At 34.9% G+C, this 23281-nt stretch overlaps 1 protein-coding gene across 3 annotated transcripts in view; it reads right to left on the reverse strand.

Annotated features, from left to right (window-relative positions):
- DDX4 (DEAD-box helicase 4) overlaps positions 1 to 9348 on the reverse strand; it is a 59301-nt gene extending 49953 nt beyond the window's left edge. The window contains exons 1-4 of one of the 3 annotated variants that reach the window (XM_007486327.2): positions 9216 to 9348; positions 8381 to 8466; positions 6902 to 6959; positions 221 to 298 (exon numbers count right to left, since the gene is read on the reverse strand). In XM_007486327.2, the coding sequence (XP_007486389.1) occupies positions 221 to 298; positions 6902 to 6959; positions 8381 to 8452 (208 nt within the window). In that variant the 5' untranslated portion in view covers positions 8453 to 8466; positions 9216 to 9348. The other 2 variants (XM_007486325.3, XM_007486326.3) reach the window with 2 other exon arrangements.
- Positions 9349 to 23281: the final 13933 nt, after the last annotated feature.

The following is a 23281-nucleotide window of genomic DNA, read 5'->3' on the forward strand; positions in this document are numbered from 1 at the left end:
TATACATTTAGTGAGCAACTTATTTCATAAAAGAGTTCAACTAAAAGAAAAAACAGTAATTACCCAAAAAAATTCAATGTCATATAAAGAGTTTATCATAAACTAAGAATGCAAACCCTCCCCACAAAAAAAAACACATTCAGAGAAAAGCAACCTTTTCACTATATTATTGCTTCTACTACCTATCTGTTCAGTAGCCATGTAAATATTAGATACATACCTCTGTTTCCTAAACTCCGTCCAGAAGCAAATCCACTCCTCATGAACTGATCTCTCCGGGTAGGTACATCACTGATTTCTAAAGTAATTCACATTTGAAGTAAATGGGGGGGGGGGTTAAGATTTTATATCAGATATATGTGGATATATATGTATAATTATATCAATAATTTTTAAATGTTTTTTCAAGCACCAGTAACTATTTAGAAGGTACCACTTAATAAAAAATTAAGAGTATCTAAAATTGAAACAGCTATAATACATTGATTACTCAGACAGGATCTCAAAAACTAGATAAGAAAATCTTGTTTTTAAATCAAATTCTCCCTGTATTGTCACATGTATTGTTTAACATAGCAAAGAGCAATTCTAGAATTTCTGGAAACATTTACTTTAAGTATCCATCCCTTATTTTCCTTCCTCGCCATGTCCCATCAATATCCAATGTCCTTTCATCAGAATCCACACCCTTGTATTTCTTTTCTTATAAATTTGGGTAGTTTTTTTTCTTTTAAACCCTTACATTCTATCTTAGTAACAACTCTAAGACAGAAGGGCAAAGGGGCTAAGCAAATCGAGTTAAGTGACTTGTCCAGAGTCACATAGCAAGGAAGTATCTGAACCCAAGTCCTCTCAACTCCAGGCCTGGTGCTCTATCCACAGTGTCATCTAGCTGTCCCTAAATTTGGGTATTTTATGGCTAAATCTATTGAAGCAATCAATCAAAAAAATGTTAGTGCTAACTATGAAAAAGGTATTTTACTAATCATAAAAACAAAAGTAAAGTACTAAGCTCCCTCGGTGAGTTAACATTTTATCAGAAGAGAGGACATTCCAGGTATGAGAGAATACCAGTGTGAAAAAACAGCATCAGGTGAGAGAGTGTCATGTATAATAATAATAATAAGGAAGTCAGTTTGACAAGCCCACAGGGTACATAAAAAGAAGTAATGAATAATAAAGCACAAAAGGCAGACTGGGACCAGGTTATAAAGGGCTTTAAATAATAGAAAAGTTTACATTTAATTCTAGACATAAGAAAAAACCAATGGAGTTTATTAAAAAGTGATACGGTCAGAGCTGTACTTTAGAAAGATCACTTTGGAAACTGGAAAGTATATTGTTATAGGGAAAGACTTGAAGCAGAGAGACCAATTAGGAGGATTCTGAAATAGTTCAAATTTGAGAGGTGGTTATAAGGACATCAACTAGGATGATGGCTGTGTTAAAGGAGATATATATAAGATTTGTGAAGGTGGAATTAACAAGGATTGGCAAACAAATGGATATGTGAGATGAAGCAGAGGAGTCAAAAGACTGCAAACCTGTGTGGCCAAAAGGAAGGATGGTGATGCCCTTGAGAGAAACAGGGAAGGTCACAATAAAGATGAGTTAGGGGGAGAATAGAATGAAACAGGAACAGGAACCCACCAACTAAGGAATAATTTAACAAACTAAGACACAGGAGCATAATGAAATTTAACTACACCCTAGGATACAACAAATATGGAAAACCCTGTATGAACTGAAGCAGAGTGAAAGAACCAGATCAATTTACATTATACCACAATAATGATGTAAAGGGAAACAACTTTAATAAACTTCAGATTCAGAGGCCTAATGATGAAACTATGACATCTACCTTCTAAAAGGGAGATGATGGACTCAAGAAGCAATTTAAAACCTACATTTTTAGAAATGGCGAATGTAGAACTTGTCTTACAAGGGTTGATTTTTCTCTGATAGGCAAGTAGGAAGAAAAGAGGAACTAGGGATTAAGCTAGCCTCCTTACCCCTAAAAAAGGAGCAAAGAACTAGAGCACAAAAGGAAGGTCAGAAAAAAGTAAAAGATAAGCAGGACAACTATGAAAAATGACATGATGAATTATATTTTAGAAAGGAAAAAATGGAACACAACATATTCATAGTTACATATACAATTTTTTGCTTTACATAAATGGAAAAAACCATTTCAAATCCATATAAAATTCAGAATTTAAGAAGCAAAGAGAAAATGAAAAATAAACAAGGATGGAAAGATCTTAGAACTCTGAAACAAAAATCCAATCATAACTTCAAAAGACTAATGATGAAACACCTTCCTCCTCTTGGGGGGCAGAAAAAGGGGAGAAGTGATGGACATAAAAGGCACTTACTAAATATTTGTTAAATTTAAACATCACAGCTTCATAACTTCAATGTATTTTTACCTATATGAAATATGAGCTTAGATCATATATTTCTAGAGGTCAAGGTCCAGATTCATTCAATTTTCTACACACTACTAGGAGCAACTAAGTACTCAGTACTGCTTTGCAAACTTATAATTTTAAAAGTACAGTTTGATTGTTGTCTATCTATTACAAATATTCATTAAAAAGTAATACTGTTCCTCAAACACAGTACTCCATCTTCCATCTCCATGTCTTTGCATTGGCCATCCTCCATGTCTCAATAGTCAAATGAATTGACTAACTAATTAATAACAGACTTCAAATACCTCTAATCTGATGAAAAGAAAAATGTGTAGCTCTGGCTGACCTCATAAGAAATCTTTAAAGATATTCTTTGCAACTCAATTCCTTGCAGTTCTAATATCGAATTTGATATGGTATCCAATTTAGTGTTGTATCTCAAACAGATTCAAAATTTGCCAAGGCCAAAAGAACACTCTAGGCACAAACATAAGCTAGAAAGGTTTTCTCTTCCTTAGGAAGATGGACTTCCCTTATTAAAACTCAGATTATAATTCTCAGAATGACCATGAATTCTGATTCCATTAAAGATATAACTCCACTACTCCCCTCAGTTTTAGGTGAAAGATTTAATAAGAAACCTATCAACTAAAGCATATAATGTTTTCAGAACAAAACACCTACCTCAAAACAAAATGAAAGCAAAAAGTACAACTATCACAAATGATCTGATCTTAAAAGATTCAATATATGCAAATAATGAAAATGCTGTTTTGCTGAGATTGCTGTTCCCCAGGGCTTAAGTCAAAAACTACCACACTCTCTTTTAACACAAACTTTAGAGTACTAGTTAAAGGTGCCAAAGCATTTCCAATGTTCTCTCTTCTTTTATAAGTTTTCTTTTTTTCTCCTCTCAACATTTTAAATCCTTCTCCTTTTATCTATATCTTAGTCAGAGTCTATAAACATGGTTTAATCTGTTTTTGCTTAGAGCTAAAAATAAAAAGTCTTATTGGTCTTTTACCCTTGTAGTAGCTCCAGGTAAAATTTAGTTAGAAAAATAGGCTAATTTCAAACATTACCTATGATATATATACACCTATGCAATATAATACAAAATATAAGGATGAGAGGAACAGGTAAGTGGCACAGGAGATAGTACCAGACCTGGAGTTGGAGGACTTGGGTTCAAATGTGACCTCACACTGTATGACCCTGGGCAAGTTAATTAACCCCCATTGCCTAGTCCTTGCCCTTTTGTCTTAGAGTTGTTGCTAGGACTGAAGGAAAAGGTTTTAAAAAAAAACATGCAAATATTATCAAGTGGTTTAATGCAACAAGGACTAACCTTGAAGTTAGAAGAACTCTAAGTTCAAATGCTAGGTAAGTCACTTAACCGGAGCCTCACTTTCCTCATATACAAAATGGGACTACTGCAATATTTTTAATATCTAAGAGTTGTAAAAACATTTTATATAAATGAAAGTTAAACAGATGGACAAAAGACACAGAAACATATAAAAGGCTTCAGATTCTTAAAACCAGCTAGCCCTTTTATATATTATAAGACATTACAATATAGAATGGGGGAAGGAAGAAGACATAAAATAAGACTAACATTTATGTAGGACACTTTAAATTTGATAATTGATTTCTTCAAAACCTTTTGAAGAGGGAGAGAAGCAATGTAAGTATTATCCTAATTATTCCTGATGAAGAAATAGTCTCACAATTTATTTGCCCAGGAGTAGATTGGATTTCAGATTATGGATAATGTACTTGTTTAAATAGAGCTTCGTTTTAAAATGTATTTTAGATGTCCAAAGGAGAGAAAAGTATCTTTTCCTTTAAATATATATGTGTGTGTGTGTGTGTGTGTGTGTGTGTGTGTGTGTGTGTGTGTGTGTGTGTGTGTGTGTGTGTGTGTGTGTAGATAGATAAATAAGCTTACTCAAAGAGTTGGCAATCTGTGAGTGATTACAATAAAATTGTCAATTCAAATTAGTATTCAGACCAGTTTCAAAGGAGAGCTAAAGTAAAGAAAAATTCTCATGACAGAAAAAAAAAAACAATACAAATTTGCCCAGGTGCCAGAGAACAATAGTTTGGCATAATTGTTTATTTATGATTTTGTGACAAGTTGGGAGAAAAAAAAAGATAGTAGTTAGAAGTACAAATGTAGTCTTTCCCTTGAGATGTTGAAATGGAAAAGTACTAAGCATTAACCGCAAGGTATGCCAAATATCTTTTATATCTGAGCTATCTGTAAACACCAGAGCCACAGAGCATGGTTCAGAAAGTATACTACACTTTTTTTGGAAAACAAAAGATCTGCCATTTCTTAACTGTATGATTCTTGGTTATATCATTTAACCAACATATAAATGTGAGCAGATGTTATTAACAGCTTAGTCTCATTTTTTATCTATAAAATAAAGGTCATATTTGCACTATCTACCTTAGAGAAATGTTGTGACTCATTTATTAAAGCACTCAAATATTTTTTTTCTCGTGATACAATTTTCTTTGCCATATAACTAAACTACATTTAAGGTAGCTACCAAAAAAAGGGTTGGACCTTCAGACCTATCACTCAAAGTTTTACTTTCTCCTTCCCCACCCTCTTCTCCCTTCACTTCCAGGAAAGTAGGCAAAGCAGCTTTGCACTTCTGAGTGCAAATGAGGAAATTACATAAAACAAGCTGTAGCTAGGAGTAGGAAAAGCACTACAGAAGTTAGTTATTATTATAAAGAAGGCAGCATTTGACTAAAAATTGGTTCCGAATGAATTGTTTTTTATTAACCTTGGACCTAGAGTTGGATTAAACAGTTATTGTTAATAGTCCAGGTTTAATAAATAAAGCAAAAAAAATGAAGATATTTATACTTACATAAAATATTATACTAATAATTCTTTATATAATATTAAAATGTTAGTAATTAAAGAATGAGTTAATCATGTAAGTTAATAAGCTTAGTATTTTAGGGAATAATCTTTTTTTACTAAAACCTGAAAAATTCCTTATTTTCGAAAACTGATGCCTATAGAAGTAGTGTCTTGCCTAAGATTATACACTAAGTTAGCAGAGCTGAAGCCAAAGCTGGTTTTATAATATAAAAAGACAATTAGAAAGAATCATTTATTAAGTATCTACTATTGGGACAAATTTTTTTTAAAAAACAATCTTTGACCTTGAAATTAAATTGACTCAAATTGGAAGAAAAAAGAAATAAATATAATTCAAACATAATACACAAAGAAATAAATATCATACAAGTTTACGAATGATGAGGAAAAGAAGATACACAGAGAAAATGCTTTTAAAGTTTGAGTTGAATGAGAATACCTTCAAAAGAGGAAAGGAAAATTAAAGGTATCATAAATGTAAAGCTAGAAGAAACATTAGCAGTCAACTAGTTCAATTTCCTCACAGATAAAAGGCCAACTCAAAGAAGGTTGAGTAACTTGCCATGGTCGCTTATGTCATTATTTAACAGAGCTATCATTCAAATCCAAATCTCTTAAAATTCACTCAATTTGTAAGGAATTATTCATGAATTTCTTCTACAAGTAGTCACTCAGGCTCTACTTAAAGATTTCTAGTGATGGAAAAAAATCATCTCTGAAGACAATCCATTCTACTTTTGAGCAGTTATATTAACAAAAAGTTTAAAAAATGATTCTGCAACCCCTACCCATGGTTCATATTTCTATCCTATGCAGTCAAGCATTTTTTAAAAACCGTTATCCACAGGAGAGCTTTTCACATACTTTAAAGAACACTATCTTCAACTTCCACTAAGTTTTCTCATGGCATCCTCAAACCAAGTATGCATCCTCAAACCCTTCAGTTAATATTTATGTGGCATAGTTTTCAATTCCTTCACCATCCTAAACACTATTCCACTGAAGGACTTAAAATCTAATTGAAAAGAGAAATTGAATGAATCATGACTATAAAAATAGTAAGCTAGTTTGTATATGACCAGTTAATTCAATCAGAAATATATCTTCTTTACAAAAGGAAATAGCATTTTTTATTTTACGTATGGGTTATTTTTGGTTAACAGTTGTGATTTCATCAATGTAAGGGAGCTCACAGTGAGCAAACCACTAATGCCAGAACAGATCAGCAACTATTTTTTGTAATTTACAGTCTTAAAAGAATTACATGAAACCCTAAGAGGTTAAGAATTAACTTGTCAAGAACCCCATCTCCTGACGAAAATTCTTTGAAATTAAGGGGATTAGACATGAACCTCCTTGCCCCAAATGCTTTCAACACTCAGAGTCCAGATTCTGGACTCTACCCTCAACAGGAAACCTATGGCTTTGACCCAGAAATCAAACATGCTCCAAGATAGCATTTTAAAGAGATACAGGATCCAAAATGGGATAAATTCAGAATGAGTTCAAAAATATTTCATACTATCCTACCTAATATAGGTGTCCTAGGTGGAATTCACATTTCTGCCTTAACACATACCTGATGAATCTGAAGCCCTATTAAAAGCATCTCCATTTGCTCCAGAAGAATAGGTATCCTACCAAAAAAAAAAAAAGATTAAACATAATGATTTACTTTAAAGTATAGTCAGGACCTAGAACTCCCCCAAAAACTACATCCAAAGAACAATCTTAATTCTTAAATATAGTTCCTTACTGGATTTAAGACAGAGTACTATACCAGCTGGCCATGGTAATAATAATGTTGTTTAAAAAAAAAATCCACTGCAAAAACTCCCTCAGGCTTTAAGTTCAACAAAAGTGGAAAGACTTTGCTTTTGCTTCCAAATCAGTAGCAAAATATTTTAAATATATGAAGTTGCCCTATAACTGAGAAGAGAAAAGTAAACAACAGATTTTGTGATCATTTATAGCATGGTATAAGAGAAGTACTCAATTAACCTAACACCTAAGTTCTAGTTCTAACATTAACTCAATGTGTGACCTTAAATAAATCATTTAAGCTTTTTGGATCTCTGTATTCTCACTTATAAAATGAGATTTGGGTATGGATTGGACTAGATGTCTTCTAAGATCCTTCATCTTTAAAAGTTCATGATTCTATGATTTCAAGTACAAACAATGTGCTTTTTAGGGCACAAAAGCTCTAGCGCATGAAATATGATAAATTCAAGTCAATATTTTCTTGGAATTACGAGTATGTTTCATATGAATTTAAACTTCATGTAACAAGTTCACTCAAAAGTTCTGTTCAGAGAGCTGAAACTTAAGAGATCTTGTTCTCCAACTCTCATTTTACAAATAAAGAAACTGAGGTCCACAAAAATAATGACTTGCTCAGTGACAAGGCTAATAAGCAGTCCTGGTTCCTTCCATAGAATTACATTATCAAATCTACATTGTTCTTCCTTTTTCATTGCTAAGTATATTCACTTTACTGAGAGGAAAGCTTTCTTCTTACAACTTGAAAAGTCAGACTTTCTTCTAAGCAAACCCATTCTCTTATACAAAACAGAAATCAAAATATTACATAACTGAATTTTTTAATTCATGACAACCTCTTTAGGGGAACCAAGGGCCAATATTTAATGAAGACTGTACACAAATTTCTTTTTAATTGACTAACTTCTCTCAATTTTTGTTTCAGACACAAACTTTGCTCAAGTCAAAGTCAATGACTTTGTGAAAGTCAAAGGAGGAAATTTCCATTACAGAAATAGCCATTTTCAGTTGTTCCTATGCCAAATGATCATAAACTAGTCTTAATCTGACTACTTCCTGTTTCAAAACCTGTATAGTGTATTAAATTCCTTGTTACAAAATCTGGGAATACACCTTTTGGATGCCTTAGTTTTCTTAAAAGTTCTTATTATCCCATTCCATACAAAGCTGTCCAATTACCACTCCAAAACATGTCTTAAGGCCAACTAAAACTCCAACATTTAAAACGTCCACGTGCATTATTTTAACAGACATAATATAACTTTAAGCATATCACCTTGTCAAACACAGGGACAAAAGACGGTATGTGAGGTTTGAGGATTTCTGTGTCCCAATCTTCATCTCCCATGTTGGCCACAAGTTCTATTCAAATAAAAACACAACTGCATATCTGACCACAGAACCATAAGCAAAATGATTATAAAATTCCAATTTCACGTATAGGCTTTAAAAATTATTCATCTCATTTTGAACACCTCGAAGGGCTGTATAAATGGCTTATTGTCTGGTTTTATGCATCAATAGTGCAATAATCCCTACAAGAGGTGCTTAGTTCATCTAATAGTCAAATTTACCCACACACAACCCCATCACCCACAGACTACACAGGTTCACCCTTTCCAAGGAAAATAACTGCAATCCCTGTAAGACTCCGGAACAAAACTAAAGGGAAGGGAAAGGGGTAGGATGAAAGGGGAGGAAACTCTGAGACTCCCTAGTAGGAAGACTCCCAGTTTCCTTCCCAAGGACAGCTTGGGGGCAGGGCTCCAAGGTTAAAGGAAGAGGTGGGCAGGGAAGGGGGGAACCCGATGGGGGTACAAAGGAACCCATCCCGCCTGCCCTCAGCCCCAGAGAGTGAGCACTAAAGCCGCCCCGGGGCACACCCAGGTCCCCCAGGCGGCAAGGCCTGGGCCCGCTGCCCCCTCCCCCCCGCGGGCACCTACTCGAGGCCAGGCAATGCGGGGTCCCCACCCCGGCCTTCCCATTTTCCCTTCCCTTCACTGCTGCCATCCGACCATGAAAGGGGTTGAGAGGCAGCGGCGAGGCTCGGTGTCCGCCCCGGCCGGACGGTCTGGGGGCCCCAGGTCCCATTTCCTGGGCTGCCTCCTCACCTCCCGCGACCACAGGCAGCCACCGCCTCACAGAGCGGTCCCGCCCAAACGCGGCCGGCGCTTAAACCGCCGCACGTGCCGGCGCCCTGGCGGCGTCACGTGCCCTGTCCAAACAACAAATCGCACCGGGCGACGGGCGCCGGCAGCCAATCAGCGCTCAGGCGAGCTTCAACTTGCCGCCACTGCCCCGCCCGCCCGTCCGCTCATTCGAATCCCACACTCTCGACGCCAAGTCTGCTCAACCAAGCTCGGTTCTGTGCTCTCTCTCCCCTCCACCCCCCAACCTCGTCTACCCTTGGGGCGGGGGGAGGGGAGAGGGAGAGAGCCAGCAGTTTCCTTCTAGAGCCTTCTCACTGGCTGTTTGTAGAGGCTCCAGCTTGCGAGCAAGCTAAGGAAGGCCTTGGTAACAAAACCCAGGCATGTAGCCGCATTGGGCACTTATGCATGCATACAGTTAACAGAGCAATTCCAATTCTAGAGAGACAGGGGTATTGGAGAGAGAGAGCTCAAATGCCAGGCCCTGACTCCTATTACCCATGCACCCCTGGGCAAGTCATTTAACCTCTGGGGGCCCCAGCCAATCCCCAAGGATTGTACTTGTGTAGAATAGTTTGCTTTGGGTTTTGATAGGAAGTGGTCCTATTCAGCAAAGCGTAATTAATGTGGAAAATATGATAAATTCAAGTTAATATTTTCTTGGGTATTTGAATATGTTTCATATGAATTTAAGCTTCATGTAACAAAATTCACTCAAAGAGTGAGTGTATAGTAAAAGAGTCAAAACCTTAAGAGATCCACTAGTACAACCTATTTTAAAAATAAGGAAACGGGCATCTAGGTGTCTTCAAGTCTAAAGAGAATTGAAAGTGAGGAGGTAGTTAGGAGAGAGGGGGTTCATGAGGTAAAAGGGTGTTAGTGGGGTGGAGCAGTTAGACCTCTGAGAGGAAATCAAAAGGGGAAAATAAATGGAGAGAATAGTTGTTAGAAATTTAAATTATGACATCTAAAATTTTTCCTATTCTGGAAATTTAAGAGCCTAAAAGAAAACCTCAAGATTTAGGTATGTGTGGCCCATCAATTACACCAGATTGAACAGACATTGGATAAACACTTCATTTACTAAGATGTGAGACTTCTATATGGTTTCTTTTCCACACTGAGCCATATTTAACAATATATTTTTTACTGCCCTCTCCAATATCCTTTGAATTGAAGCCACTGAGTATTAAAATACTACATTATGTGGATTGAATTCATAGGATCTTACCCAGTTTCTTATATAACTTCTCAATTTCTTTGTCCTCTGCAAGAAATTAAGTTTTCTGCAATAAGTTAAATTTTAATTAAAACTAAATCACAATGAAATAATTTTCCCTTTTTTTCCAAATTTTTTCATATTAAAAACAATTAAAACTATGAAGTTTAGGATCTTTCTCATATTTCCCCATTGTGTCCAGTAATTTTTAATAAATTATCTTCCTGAACATTTCTACTCTTGGATTTACTTTTTTTAAATTTCTTACATAAATAGAGATTCTTTAGCTTAATCTCTATTTGAAAGAAAGTTCACTACATTTGCATTTGTTAAAATGGTTTAATTTTACATCTACCATTCCTTGTAAAATTATTTTATTAGAAGGTAATGGGGGAAAAAACAACAACAAAAAAAGAAGGTAATGGAAATTTTCTAATTATACCGTTTGTTTTTCTAAAGCAAACAAAAGATGGTATTTAGTATCAGGGAATGAGTACATTATATAGAATTAAAAGAGAACCATAATGCAAACCTACCTACAACCACTAATAGCTTTCTAATCTTGCACAAAGGGCAGCTAGGTGGCAAAGTGAATAGAACACTGGACCTGGAACAAGTAGAATTCACATTCTTGAGTTCAAATCTTGCCTCAGACATTTACTAGCTGTGTGACCCTGGGTAAGTCATTTTACCCTGTTTGCCTCAGTTTCTTCATCTGTAAAATGAACTGGAGAAGAAAATGACAAACCACTCCACTATCTTGGCCAAGAAAACCCCAAATGGGGTCAAGGAAAGGCTGAAAGGACTAAACAATAACCATGCACAAGTAACTTAATCTCTCAACCTTCCTTACTTCCTATGAGGATGACAAAAACAATGTATGTAAAGTGCTTTGTAAACCTCAAAGTTTGTCATTTCACCTATTCTAAGCAGAATTCATACACTTGATAATCAGAATATATCTCAGCAGTCACCCTCTTCATTACCTCTCTGGTTGCTTAGTTTAAAGGTGTCCTGTCATCAAACTTTATTTAAACTAATTTTTCTCTCCTGCCTTTCAATGCTTTATGGGGAAAAGCTGTTCATAATTTTCCACTATCCTCTTTAAAATCTCACAAATGAGTCTACACCCTAAACAATGTTGCACTTGGTTACTAAAGCTTTCTTTTGGAAAAGAGAATGTTTCTGTTTGCTGGCTGAGCTGGAGACCATTTCACTTTGGTCTAAAACGTATGCAATATGCAAAAATGTTCTAGAAAAAGATAACAATCCATATAAATGTCTGTTGTTTGAAAACTGTCCCACTTGGCAGCATAGACATCTTGTTCACAGAGGTTAGATTAGAGTTGTCTCCATTAATTTCTATATCTCCATTTTATTTTTATTATTCTAATTTGAAACTAATTTGATCTTTGCTCTAACAAGTTCAAATTAACCATACACAGAAAACTGATTGGAAACAACTCCTGTTTCATAAACTTGTCATTTTTCTGTTTGTTAAAATGAACTCCATTTCATTTTTTATAATACTGCACAGTGCTTGCAATTGCTAAGGCCTCCCAACTCTCTTCCTGGAGAAATTATTTGATATATATAGTGATGCTTCTGCACAATCCATAATAATTTTATTTCTCTAATTTCTTACTCCTAAACATATTATTCACTATTCTCCCTATGCTCAACTTTGCATTTGTTAACTAATAGATGTTATGGAGGACAGTTTGAGGAAGGATCATTTCCCAACCCCCTCACCTCTCTGCAAGTCATAAGTGGGAATGATTTTTCCTGACCATCTCTTCTTTCCAACTAGGGACACTTTAGTGTATTACCTTTTTTGAAGCCCCTACTTGTATTTCTAATTTCTCTTAGTGTATTGAGAAAGTTGAAAGGTCTCTGCTCAAAGTCCCCTAAGAGCTAGGAGATAAAAGAGATTAGCTCAACAGTTTTTCTAACTACAGCAAGAGTCTTTTCCTCTTTTTTCTACAGTTAGAAAGTTTGAAAATCATCATTATTAATATGCATCATCATTTTATATATTTATAAATAATAAATATTATTAATAAAATGTATTAAATTCTCTCAGTTTCCAGGAAATCTTGCTAATATCATCAGGAAGGTAGTCTTCTAGCTGGTTGAATGATGTATTGATTATTTACTACTTTACAACTTCTTGATGAGATCTGTAATCATCCTGGACCAGTAAAATCCCTTTCTTACTAGCCCTAAAGTTTACCTGAAAAAGATCAAGTTTAGCTATTTGAAGACTACCCAGAGCCAAAGTGAAATGTGAAATGCTTAATTAGTAACATTGCACAACAGTGTTATTCTCTGAAGAAATTTAAAATATTAGCCTTTAAACTAATTGAGACTATAGAAGTAAATTAAGTTAGTGAATGCTGTGTGCTATTCTAAGTTTAAGTGATTTCTTTGTTCTTTTTTTAAATTTACTTTTTAAAATTAACATTTATTTTCTCCTACTCCCAACTCCCCAGCACTGAAAATAAGAAAAAGAAAATTAAAATCCTCATAATTAATAAACATAATCAAGAAAAATATATTCTCTTATGGTCCATGTCCAAAAATGTATTCCATTCTGCATCTTGAGTCCATCACCTCTCTGTTGGGAGGTTCTACATAATTGCTAGTTTGTAATCATGGTTGATTACTACCTTAATCAGAGTTTTTATGGCTTTCAAAGTTATTTGTACAATGTTGTTATTGTCATATAAATTATTTTCCTAGATTTGCTCATTTCCCTCAGCATCAGTTTATACGTCTTTCCAAATCAATGAAGTCATTCATTTCATCATTTCTGACAATCCAACAGTACTCCAATATAGTCAAATGCCATACTTTATTCAGACGTTACCCAGTTAATGGATAGACCCTTCAGTTTACAAATAATTATAAGCACGACAATATAAGATCAAACATGCCAGGAAATTATATTTTTTATTGCCCTTGAATACTTGACTAAATCCATCAATATCTTCATTTAACTCTCCACAGAGAACCAGTAAGCTATCCTTTCTGTTTAGTTGCAACTTCCTTTTGCCTTTTGGTTTCATTTAGAATAAGAACATCAGTATTGATAGAGTTGAATTTTTCAGGTAGCGTGTCAAATGTTTGGTTTTTAGACAAAAATGTCATACTTAGAACACTCACAGCTAAGTCAATCTTGGACAGACTAAAAATCACAATTTGTCACCACCAAAGAAGTCATCACTCAGGAGCCATGGAGCTTTTCTGTACTTAACTAGTTCTTAGACAAAAAAAATCGTTTATTTCTAGGGCCATACTCAAGACTTTTCTCTCACAGCTTTCACTCCAGTAGCATAGCCATTGAAAATTCACCTCCATTCTACAGTGAGGTATTAGGATAGAACTTTGTGGAAGTTATCTATAATAATCTTTTATTTATTTTGATGTTATTATTCAGCATTTCTTTTTTAAATTTTATTGACTATCGAAATATGTTCTGCATGATCATACCTGTATAGCCTAGATTTAGTTACTAACCATCTCAAAGATGGGGGGAAAGAAGGGAGAGAGAATTTGGAACTCAAAAATTTGGAAAACAGATGTTTAAAATTGCTTTTGCATGTGAGTGGGAAAAAAATAAAATATTTATATACATATAAAATTGTGTTGCTGTCTACATTAACTTCCCAGTATTCTTCTCCATTTGATCCTCCCTCGTGATGAAAAAAAAATATGTGTGTATATGTATATGTATATGTATGTATGTGCATATATATATATGTATATATATATATATATACATATATATATCTCAAACCCCCAAACAACAAAGTGACCTTATGTGATAAAGTACACTCCATTCTGACCTATGATTTCCCTGGCCTCTCTACAATAAGATGAAAATATTCTATACCAATTCTTTTTAAAAATTTCTTAGTGCTGAATTTTATTCCTTTGAACTTATCCAAATGAAGTAAACCTTGTTAATACTTAATCAAATGTCAAGAAGACAATACCCTAGCCTGAAATAATTTTTAGTTTTTTTAATAATTTTTAAAACTTTTTTTGAATTACATGTACATTGTACAAATTTTCATTTTCACTTTTTTATTTCTAAAAAGCATATTTTTCTTTATTTTATTCCAGTGACAAATTTACACATAAGTTGTCCAAGGTTACATGATTCATGTTGTCTCCCTCCCCTCTTATCCACCCTCTCCCAGAGCTGACAAGTAATTCCATTGTGTTATACAGGTATTATCGCTCAAAAACTGTTTCCATATTATTTATTTTTGTAAAAAAGTAATTTTATTAGACCAAACCCTAAATCATCCAATACTTTTAAAATGAATATAAAGAAATCAGACAGAAACACAGATGAATACTACTGCTTTGAAAAATATACAAAAGGTAAAACAAGTTGTTCAAAATAAAGACTTGCATCTTCATGAATGATGCTCATCATCTCCTCTTCTTTGTTTAAGGAAATGCCCTTTTTACCTGGTGTTTGGTAGGTTCAGAATTTGAAAAAGAAAAGAAAGGAAAATATATCAAACTACAGAACATAAATTGATTCAAAAAGTAATAAGCTGCTCAAAGTTTTGTCAGAGTTTGGATTTATTCCTCCATCCAAATCCTAGTGCTATGACAGTATAAATATGATGTCTTCAAAAACAGGCATGCAAAACAAATTTAAGAAAATGAGAGAAAAAAATGTTTTTTCTCCCAATCTACTGGATCAACACTAATCAATAAAATTCATGAGTTCCTATTTCTTTTAGTATTGTTCTCACTTACATTCTTTTAGTCATCTTGCTTTTACTTTACATTCTGCCTCAATTCATGTGTCAAAATTTGTTCAATTCTCTCAATCACTGTTATGATTAAAATTACTTAGGGAAACTTTTTTTTCTCTTTTTAGTAGCTAATACTTTATTTTTTAAATTTTATTTAATTGATTAATTTAGAGCATTTTCCAGGACTACAAAAATCATGTTTTTTCTCTCCTTCCCCCCATGTTCTTTTCCTCCCATATCCAAAACACAATTCCACTGGGTTTTACATGTGTCTTTGGCCAAGTATTTCCATATTCTTGATATGAGGAAACTTATTTTTAAGAACAGAAGTTTATTGATTATATCAGGGTTATTGGGTAGGCCAACATCATAAGCAATAAAGTGCTATAAGATCTCTATGGCTCTCTCATTACCACAGATGATCCAAACTGTGGCAAGCAGCTTAACAAATAGATTTTTAGGAATTAATTATTCAACCACTCCCTTGAACATCCTAAGACATCTTTAATTGGTAAAAGCTAATTAAGAAGGCATGAAGACATAATGTTATTTAGAGGTATAAATAGGTCAATTTAACCAGAACAAAGTTCCTGGAGATAAGTTATATGAAATGAGGCTGGAAAAGAGTGAGTGCTTTCCTCTTCCCATCATTTCCACCATTAATTATCTGATAGCAGGCAAAGCCATGCCAAGCTGAACCAGGAGAAATATTTGTTCAGACAATAAAAACCAGAAGCAGAACTGATGACTAGGGATGGAATGCAGAAAGAAATAATCAAAACCTGTACAACAGCTTCAAATATCAACAATTCTGTTTAACTGCTGATTTTTACAGCAGCCTGCCATAACAGTCTGGGATCAAAATATTAAAATGTCCCATACAACTTCCATCACCTACTTCCACCTACCTAAAACTTATTTACCATGTGAGCTTCATTCAAAGTCTTCTGCTGAAGAAATTACCCATGAAAATAGAGAATCCAGAATTTCAGAGTAGGAAGGAACCTTAGAGCTCATCTTGTCCAAATTGCACCTGAGCAGGAATCACCTGTACATTATCCTACACAAGTATTATTCAGACTCCCCATGAAGACTTCCACTGAGCTTTCCAAGGCAGTTTGGAGTAGCTTTAGGGAGTATTTTGTTCACATTTAATCAAAATCGATTCCTGTGCAATTTCCACCCATTAAACTTTGTTCCACTTTCTGAGGCCAAGCAAAACAAGTTTAATATATTTTTCACATGTAAGTATTCAAATACATCCTTGTAATAATGGCTACCAAGAAGCTAAAATCATGTCAATCATGAACATTTTATTCCCTGAGCCTTTTCCTGCCTATTTAAGATCATTAGGGAGTAGCCTCAGGCTGGTATTGGTTGTCCAAGCCAGCCTGAAAGAAAGATTGTGATGGAGTAAGACTGAAAAGTCTGAATGACATGGGGAAGTTTTGTGCGAAATGACCAACCCCACTCTAAGAAGAATGCTGAAGCTCCATGAAATCCCAGGAATTCTCTGCAGCTCTTCCAGAGCAGAGGAAGGGGTGGTTTCTGTCATCGTTCCCGAAGCCTGTTTATGACCAAGTTGTAAACCTGGACAGCCTTGAAGACTCCAACTCCTCAACTCTGCCTCCCCAAGTCAGCTGCTGCCTGAACTGCCTCCTGAACTGCTTAGCTTCTTCGTTCCCCTTAGCTTAAAGCAAAGATCAGCATTTCTCTTCAGTTGAGTCCTGAGCTAGAGGAAGGGGATAAGACCTAGCTAACCCCATGGACCAGCCCTATACTCAAGAAAGCTGCAATGAGGCTGAGATCCTCCTTGTTGAAAGCGCAGCCCCTACCTCCTTCCTTCATCCTGGAAAATTGCTGAAAGGAATACCTGATTTATCCCCTACTTCCACCAATAGATATCAATTAATTCTTCCTCTGTTTTTGAGAGGGGCCTCCTATCTGCCACCCTATCCCATCACACACCAAAGACACTTTTGCTATTCCCACCTTAGAAGAGAAATATGACTGTTTAATAAAAGAAAATCTACATCTCAATAAAAATCTGTAACATGAAAGACCTAAAGAACAAAATTCTCTCCAAAAACCCAAGTTGATATATATAAAAAGACAAGAGAGAATATATGCCAACAAAAATTAAATTGGATAACATGCTGAAGAATGAAGGCGGGCAACTAAAATAATTTTAAAATCACAAAAAGTAGCAACTAGGGAAACTACAAAATTATATACAATCAGTCTTCAACAATAATGAGTTTAACTTTCTAAATTTCAAACATTCTCATGCTTTTATTAGTAACCTCATTTTCACTTTGGCATTAGCAATCATGAACGTTCAAGACTATGCACAATAGAGAAAAAAATAAGAGGTATAATGCTTGAAAGTTTGTAGAGCTATACGTATTCTACAAGGTGGTTTGGCATAATCAACTACTAGCTAGCTAGAGACACCAAGGCTTCTGTTCCCATCATTGATAGCCTCAGGGTTAAATGTCAACTCACCTTTGTTAGGCTCCTGTATTCCAAGATTCTTAAGGCACATGAAGCTGATGTCATTGATGAATTATGTCAAGCTAGTGCATATTTCACAATCTCTAATATAATATAATCCACCAACTGTGAAAAACAGTGTCAGAGATGATGTCAAGACATCACCTGTCTCAGCATCTTCCAACAGCAGCAACTAAAGTCCCAACAACCTCTTCCTTGGTTTTCAGACAGTAAGACAGAAGACAAAGCAGAGGTAGAGAAGTTTTCAGCAGTATAGCATACAGTATGACACCCTTATACTACCATAAGACAGAAGGTAAAATTCACTTGAAAAATGTTTTAGTTTTAATAATTTTATTTGCGTCCAACATTTATGGCACTCCAGATTTCATGTGTTATTAAAAATGAAACTAAAATCAGTGCTTTCTTATTGTGCTCTTAGGGAATTATTAACAAGAAAAAATGTTTTGCATGTTACCAATTTTATTTTATCTACTGCATTTTGTGGGTTGTTTCATGGTTACTGTGTTAGGAAAAGTACACATTATTAGAATTAGTGTTTTGTTATAAGGAATTTTGTGCAGAAAAGCATATTTTCAGCAATTTCTATTGAAAGATTATCGTTTTTGGTGGTCACAAGAACTTAAACTCCTATTTTCTATAGGTTCAAGATACAGCATTTACAGTTTTCTTTTACAGCAATTTTCTAGAAATGTTACCTCCATGAAAATTGATGATTGACTGTATGCAGTTTCAAAATATTTATGGAAATGTAAAAATAATAAACAAAATAATCCTCACCCCTGCATCAATTAAATCAAGCGAAGTTTCTAATAATAAAATTGAAAAAACAATCTCAGGAAGCCATAGAACTGAAAAAGTAACTAAATGATTTAATGAATAAAGTAACAAACTTAGAAGACAAAGCAAAAAGAACATAAATTAAAATCTAACAGACACTGAAGGAGGGAAAAACTAGTCTTTGTATTCAAGAACCTAAATATGAAGATTAACAACACAAACTAGATTAGGCAACATTATAAAAATAGGAAGCATACTTGGGCTATTAGCAAGAAGAAATCCATAATCATAAAATTATAAAATTATAAAAATAAATTATATTAAATTATAGAAAAAGAAATAATAAAAATAAAAACTCCAAGTATTTTTAAAAAGCATACTTGAAGCACTAATTAGAGTAAAAATCATAATTTTCTAAAACAGCAAAGGAAAAGTCAAAGATGGATATAAAGGCATAAGTCTTTTTTATCACAATTGGACCCTTAAATTATATATCTAGAAAAAAATGAAAACAGATGAATTTACTTCTAAGTTCAAAAAGATGAAAGAAATTATCAACTAAAATCCATGACTAAAGTGATTACTACCAGCAAGAGAAGAGAAAATCTCAACGAGTCTGATTAATTATAATTTCTATGCTGATAACTCTAATATGCTTTTTATTTCTAACCCATCTCTCTTCAGCTTCATATCACCAATTAACCATTGGTTTCTGCTCTGCAACTTATGGCTTTAGAGGATTTCTTGGGTTTCTGAAAGGTTAAATGATTTGCCTCATCTCCCAAAACCATTCTATGTCAAAGGCATGATTTGAATTTGGTCATCCTGACTTTGGAGTCAGCTCCTTATATACTATTGTTATCTCTTACCTTTAATTTAGATTAATATAAGTATGCTAATCTAATATTGGTGAAATGAGTATATCCGTTTTGGAAAGCAATTTGGAATGATGATTATTAAAAAGTGAATTAAATATCTATTGCCTTTGACTCTGATAGCTACTAAGCATATTCCTCAAGGAGGCAAAGAGAAAAAGGTCCCAAATATATCAAAATATTAATTTGTGATTAAGGAAAGAAGTGGATACTCATTGTTCGGAGGAATTGATTGTGGAATGGTTGAATAAGTTGTGATATATAAATGTATTGGAAAATTGTTTAACTATAAGAAAAGACAAATATAAAGAATTAAGAAAAAGATGAGAAGACTTATATGATACTGATGGAGAATGAAGAAAGCAAAAGCAGAATTTTAATATCCACAGTGGCTACAACAATGTAAACAATGGAAAGAAAGATACTAACAAAAATTGAACCGTGTATAATTATAATGACCCAACATTTCTCCAGGAAAAAAAAAGTTTTAAAAAAATGTATCACATTCCCTTCAATGCAGAGATGGAGCCTGAGACTGTGGAATATATTCTAGTAACTGCTTTGGTAAATCTTGCTGAACTGATTTTCTTCTTTTTTTTTAATCTTTATTACAAAAGGTAATTCACCTATATTAGGGGAGGAAAGAAAGGGAAGGGAAGGGAATAAACATTTATAGAGTGCTTATTGTATGCTAGGCAATATGCTAAATGTCTTCCAAATATTCTCCATTTGATCATAACATGTCTTTCAAAATAGATATTAAGATCCACATTTTACAGTTGAAAAAACTGAGGCAAATAGAGGTTAAGCAACTTGTCCAGAGTCACATACTAAGCATCTAAAGTCAAAAGGACATACTATGAAATGAATATGATATAAAAACCAAAGGCATTCATTTTTTTAAAATTAAGTTTATTTAATTAATTAATTTAGAATAATTTTCCAAGGTTAGATGATTCATATTCTTTCCTTCTCCTCCCTCCAACCTCCCTCCCACAGCCAACGAGGAGTTTCACTGGGTTTTACATGTGTCATTGATCAAGACCTATTTCCATATTATTAATATTTGCAATAGAGTGATCAGTTAGAGTCTACATCCCCAATCATATCCCCAACGAACCATGTGATCAAGCAGTTGTTTTTCTTCTGTTTCTACTCCCACATTTCTTTCTCTGGATATGAATAGTGTTCTTTCTCATAGATCCCTCAGAATTGTTCTGGGTCATTGCATTGCTGCTAATAGAGAATTCCTTTACATTTGATTGTACCACAGTGTCTCAGTCTCTGTGTACACTGTTCTCCTGGTTCTGCTCCTTTCACTTTGCATCAATTCCTGAAGGTCATTCTAGTTCACATGGAATTCCTCCACTGTATTATTCCTTTGAGCACAATAGTATTCCATCACCAACATATACCACAATTCCCCAATCAAAGGGCATCCCCATATTTTCCAATTTTTTGCCACCACAAAGAGAGCAGCTATGAATGTTCTTGTACAAGTCTTTTTCCTTATTACCTCTTTGAGGTATAAACCCAGCAGTGGTATGGCTGGATTAAAGGGTAGACAGTCTTTTAAAGCCCTTTAGGAATAGTTCCAAATAAGGCATCCATTTTTAAAAAAAATCTTATTACTAATTCCTACCATAGTGGCTAAATGGTCAAAGAACATATGAAGACAATTTTCAAAAAGGAAACTACGTCAAGCCAACAAATATGCATTAAGTATCTTCTATGTGCCAACCACTATCCTAAGTACTAGGGTACAAAGAAAGGCAAAAAACACTAGCTATCCTCAAAAAACTCACAACATAACATGCAAACAACTATATGCCAAGAGATATCAAAGACCACGCTGTTTGACACAGTCACACATGGAAACAGGGGCCTGCAAAGCATCCCCCAGGAAGGATGGAAACATCCACTGAAACCCCCCTAAATGATTTTCCTTATTGACATCCCCTTATTATTGGAATTGCTATGATTATTATTCTTACTTAGCCCCAGGAAAAATAGATGAGAGCAACATGCTTGCAGGGTTAATACAGATGTCTCACTCTGTCCCCCCAGAATATTACCAGGAGATCCCACTTAAAAATTAAACCTAAGGATTCTTATATACCCATTTAGATAGGACCCTTTTTTCTAAGCATGAAAACTTCTGGCAAATCTGTGTCATGTTGGTCCTACCCTCTGACTTTGCACTTAGCAACAATGTTTTGTTGACTATCTCCCTAAGCTTCATGTATGTTGTCAGGTTCTATGGAAACATGTATATTGAGAAATGATTCTGTGCCAGAAAAGTATGTACTCACTGAACCCATAAAATAAACACAAACCCCGTGCATGGCAAAACACTGTGTGATGCCTAAACACAGAATTGAGCATACAAGAGAGCATGTCTCTCACCACTTATTTGTCTGACTGCCACACCTAGACAGAGGACCTTGAACCTTGAGAGATGGAAGGCTTGGCTCTCTAAGATTGTATACAAACAAGATTTGATAAGCAAAATCAATTTGAGGTAGTCCGAGGAAAAGCATTATCATTAACAGGGACCAAGAAAGGCAGCAAGATGGTATGGTGGATGAATGCTAGGTCTGGAGTTTAAAAGTCCTGAGTTCAAATAAGGACTTGTGCACTAGCTGTGTGACCCTGGGTAAGTCCCGTAACCCTTTTCACCTCTGTTTCCTTATCTATAAGAAGTTTCCTCATCTGGGCTAGAGAAGGAAATGGCAAATCATTCCAGTATCTTTGCCAAGAAAATACCAATTGCAATCCCAAAGAGTTAAAAACAACTGAAATTAATGAAAAACAACAAAAATAAAGACTTCTTGTAGAAGATGGGATTCTAGCTGAGATGTGAAATAAACAAGGGAAGCTAAGAGACAAAGAAGAGGAGAGAGAGCATTCCAGGCATGGAGGACAGCCAGTGAAAATTCCCCAGAGTAGGGAGATAATGTCTTGTTCAAGAAATAGCAAGGAAGTCAATGTCACTAGATGACAGATTAATCAGTGGGGGCGGGGGAAAGAAGGCTTAAGAAGACTGGAAAGGTACAAAGAGGTCAATGAAGAATGAACCAAGATTTTTATTTGATCCTGGAGATAATAAGAAGCCACTGGAGTTTGTTGAATAGAGAGTGATATGGTTGGACCTAAGCTTTTGGAAGATTAATTTAGTAGTTGAGTGGAGGATAGAATGGAGTAGGGAGAAGCTAGGCAAGGAGACTAACCTCCTGGCTGTTTCAGTAATCCAGGAGTAAGATGATGAGGTGGCAAAGATGGTGGCAGTTTCAGAAATGGGATTCTCTCAGGGATCTGTAGTTTCATCAATGTGCTGATTCCTCTGCCCGTGAAGATCACAACCCCTTTCTGACTTAGTAGATAATCTTCAAGAGATGCTGTGGCGGACATGGTTGGGGACTTCCTGCTGGGAAAAGCACAAGGGGGCAGCCAGTCTGATAGAAGGACTGTTGTGGAAGAGATGGTGGCCTTCTACCTAAAGGATACACAGTGACCAGCAACAAAGGCTGCTTTTCAGCTTTCCGCATCCCTTTTCCCTTCATGGGATAGTCCACACAAAGGTGTGGCTGCTCTCATAAGCAAAACCCAGTATAAGAAAAGCCACTTTTACAAAGTAAACAATGGGGCAAATTCTTTGCTTCTCTCTCTTGTGCCAGTTCCTTTCTTTCAGGCATTTTCAATTATTTGAATGTCAAAAATCTGATTTTACATCTTTTCAGACACACAGCATAGAAAATAAAGTATTTTTGCAGTGTAAAACCTTAATCTGAGTTTGCCTATTAAAGCTGTTTTGATTTCTCAAAAAAAAAAAAAGAATGTATTCAGTCTATTAAATTGAATCCA

Source organism: Monodelphis domestica, chromosome 3 (genome assembly GCF_027887165.1).
Source record: "Monodelphis domestica isolate mMonDom1 chromosome 3, mMonDom1.pri, whole genome shotgun sequence".
Taxonomy (NCBI): domain Eukaryota; kingdom Metazoa; phylum Chordata; class Mammalia; order Didelphimorphia; family Didelphidae; genus Monodelphis; species Monodelphis domestica.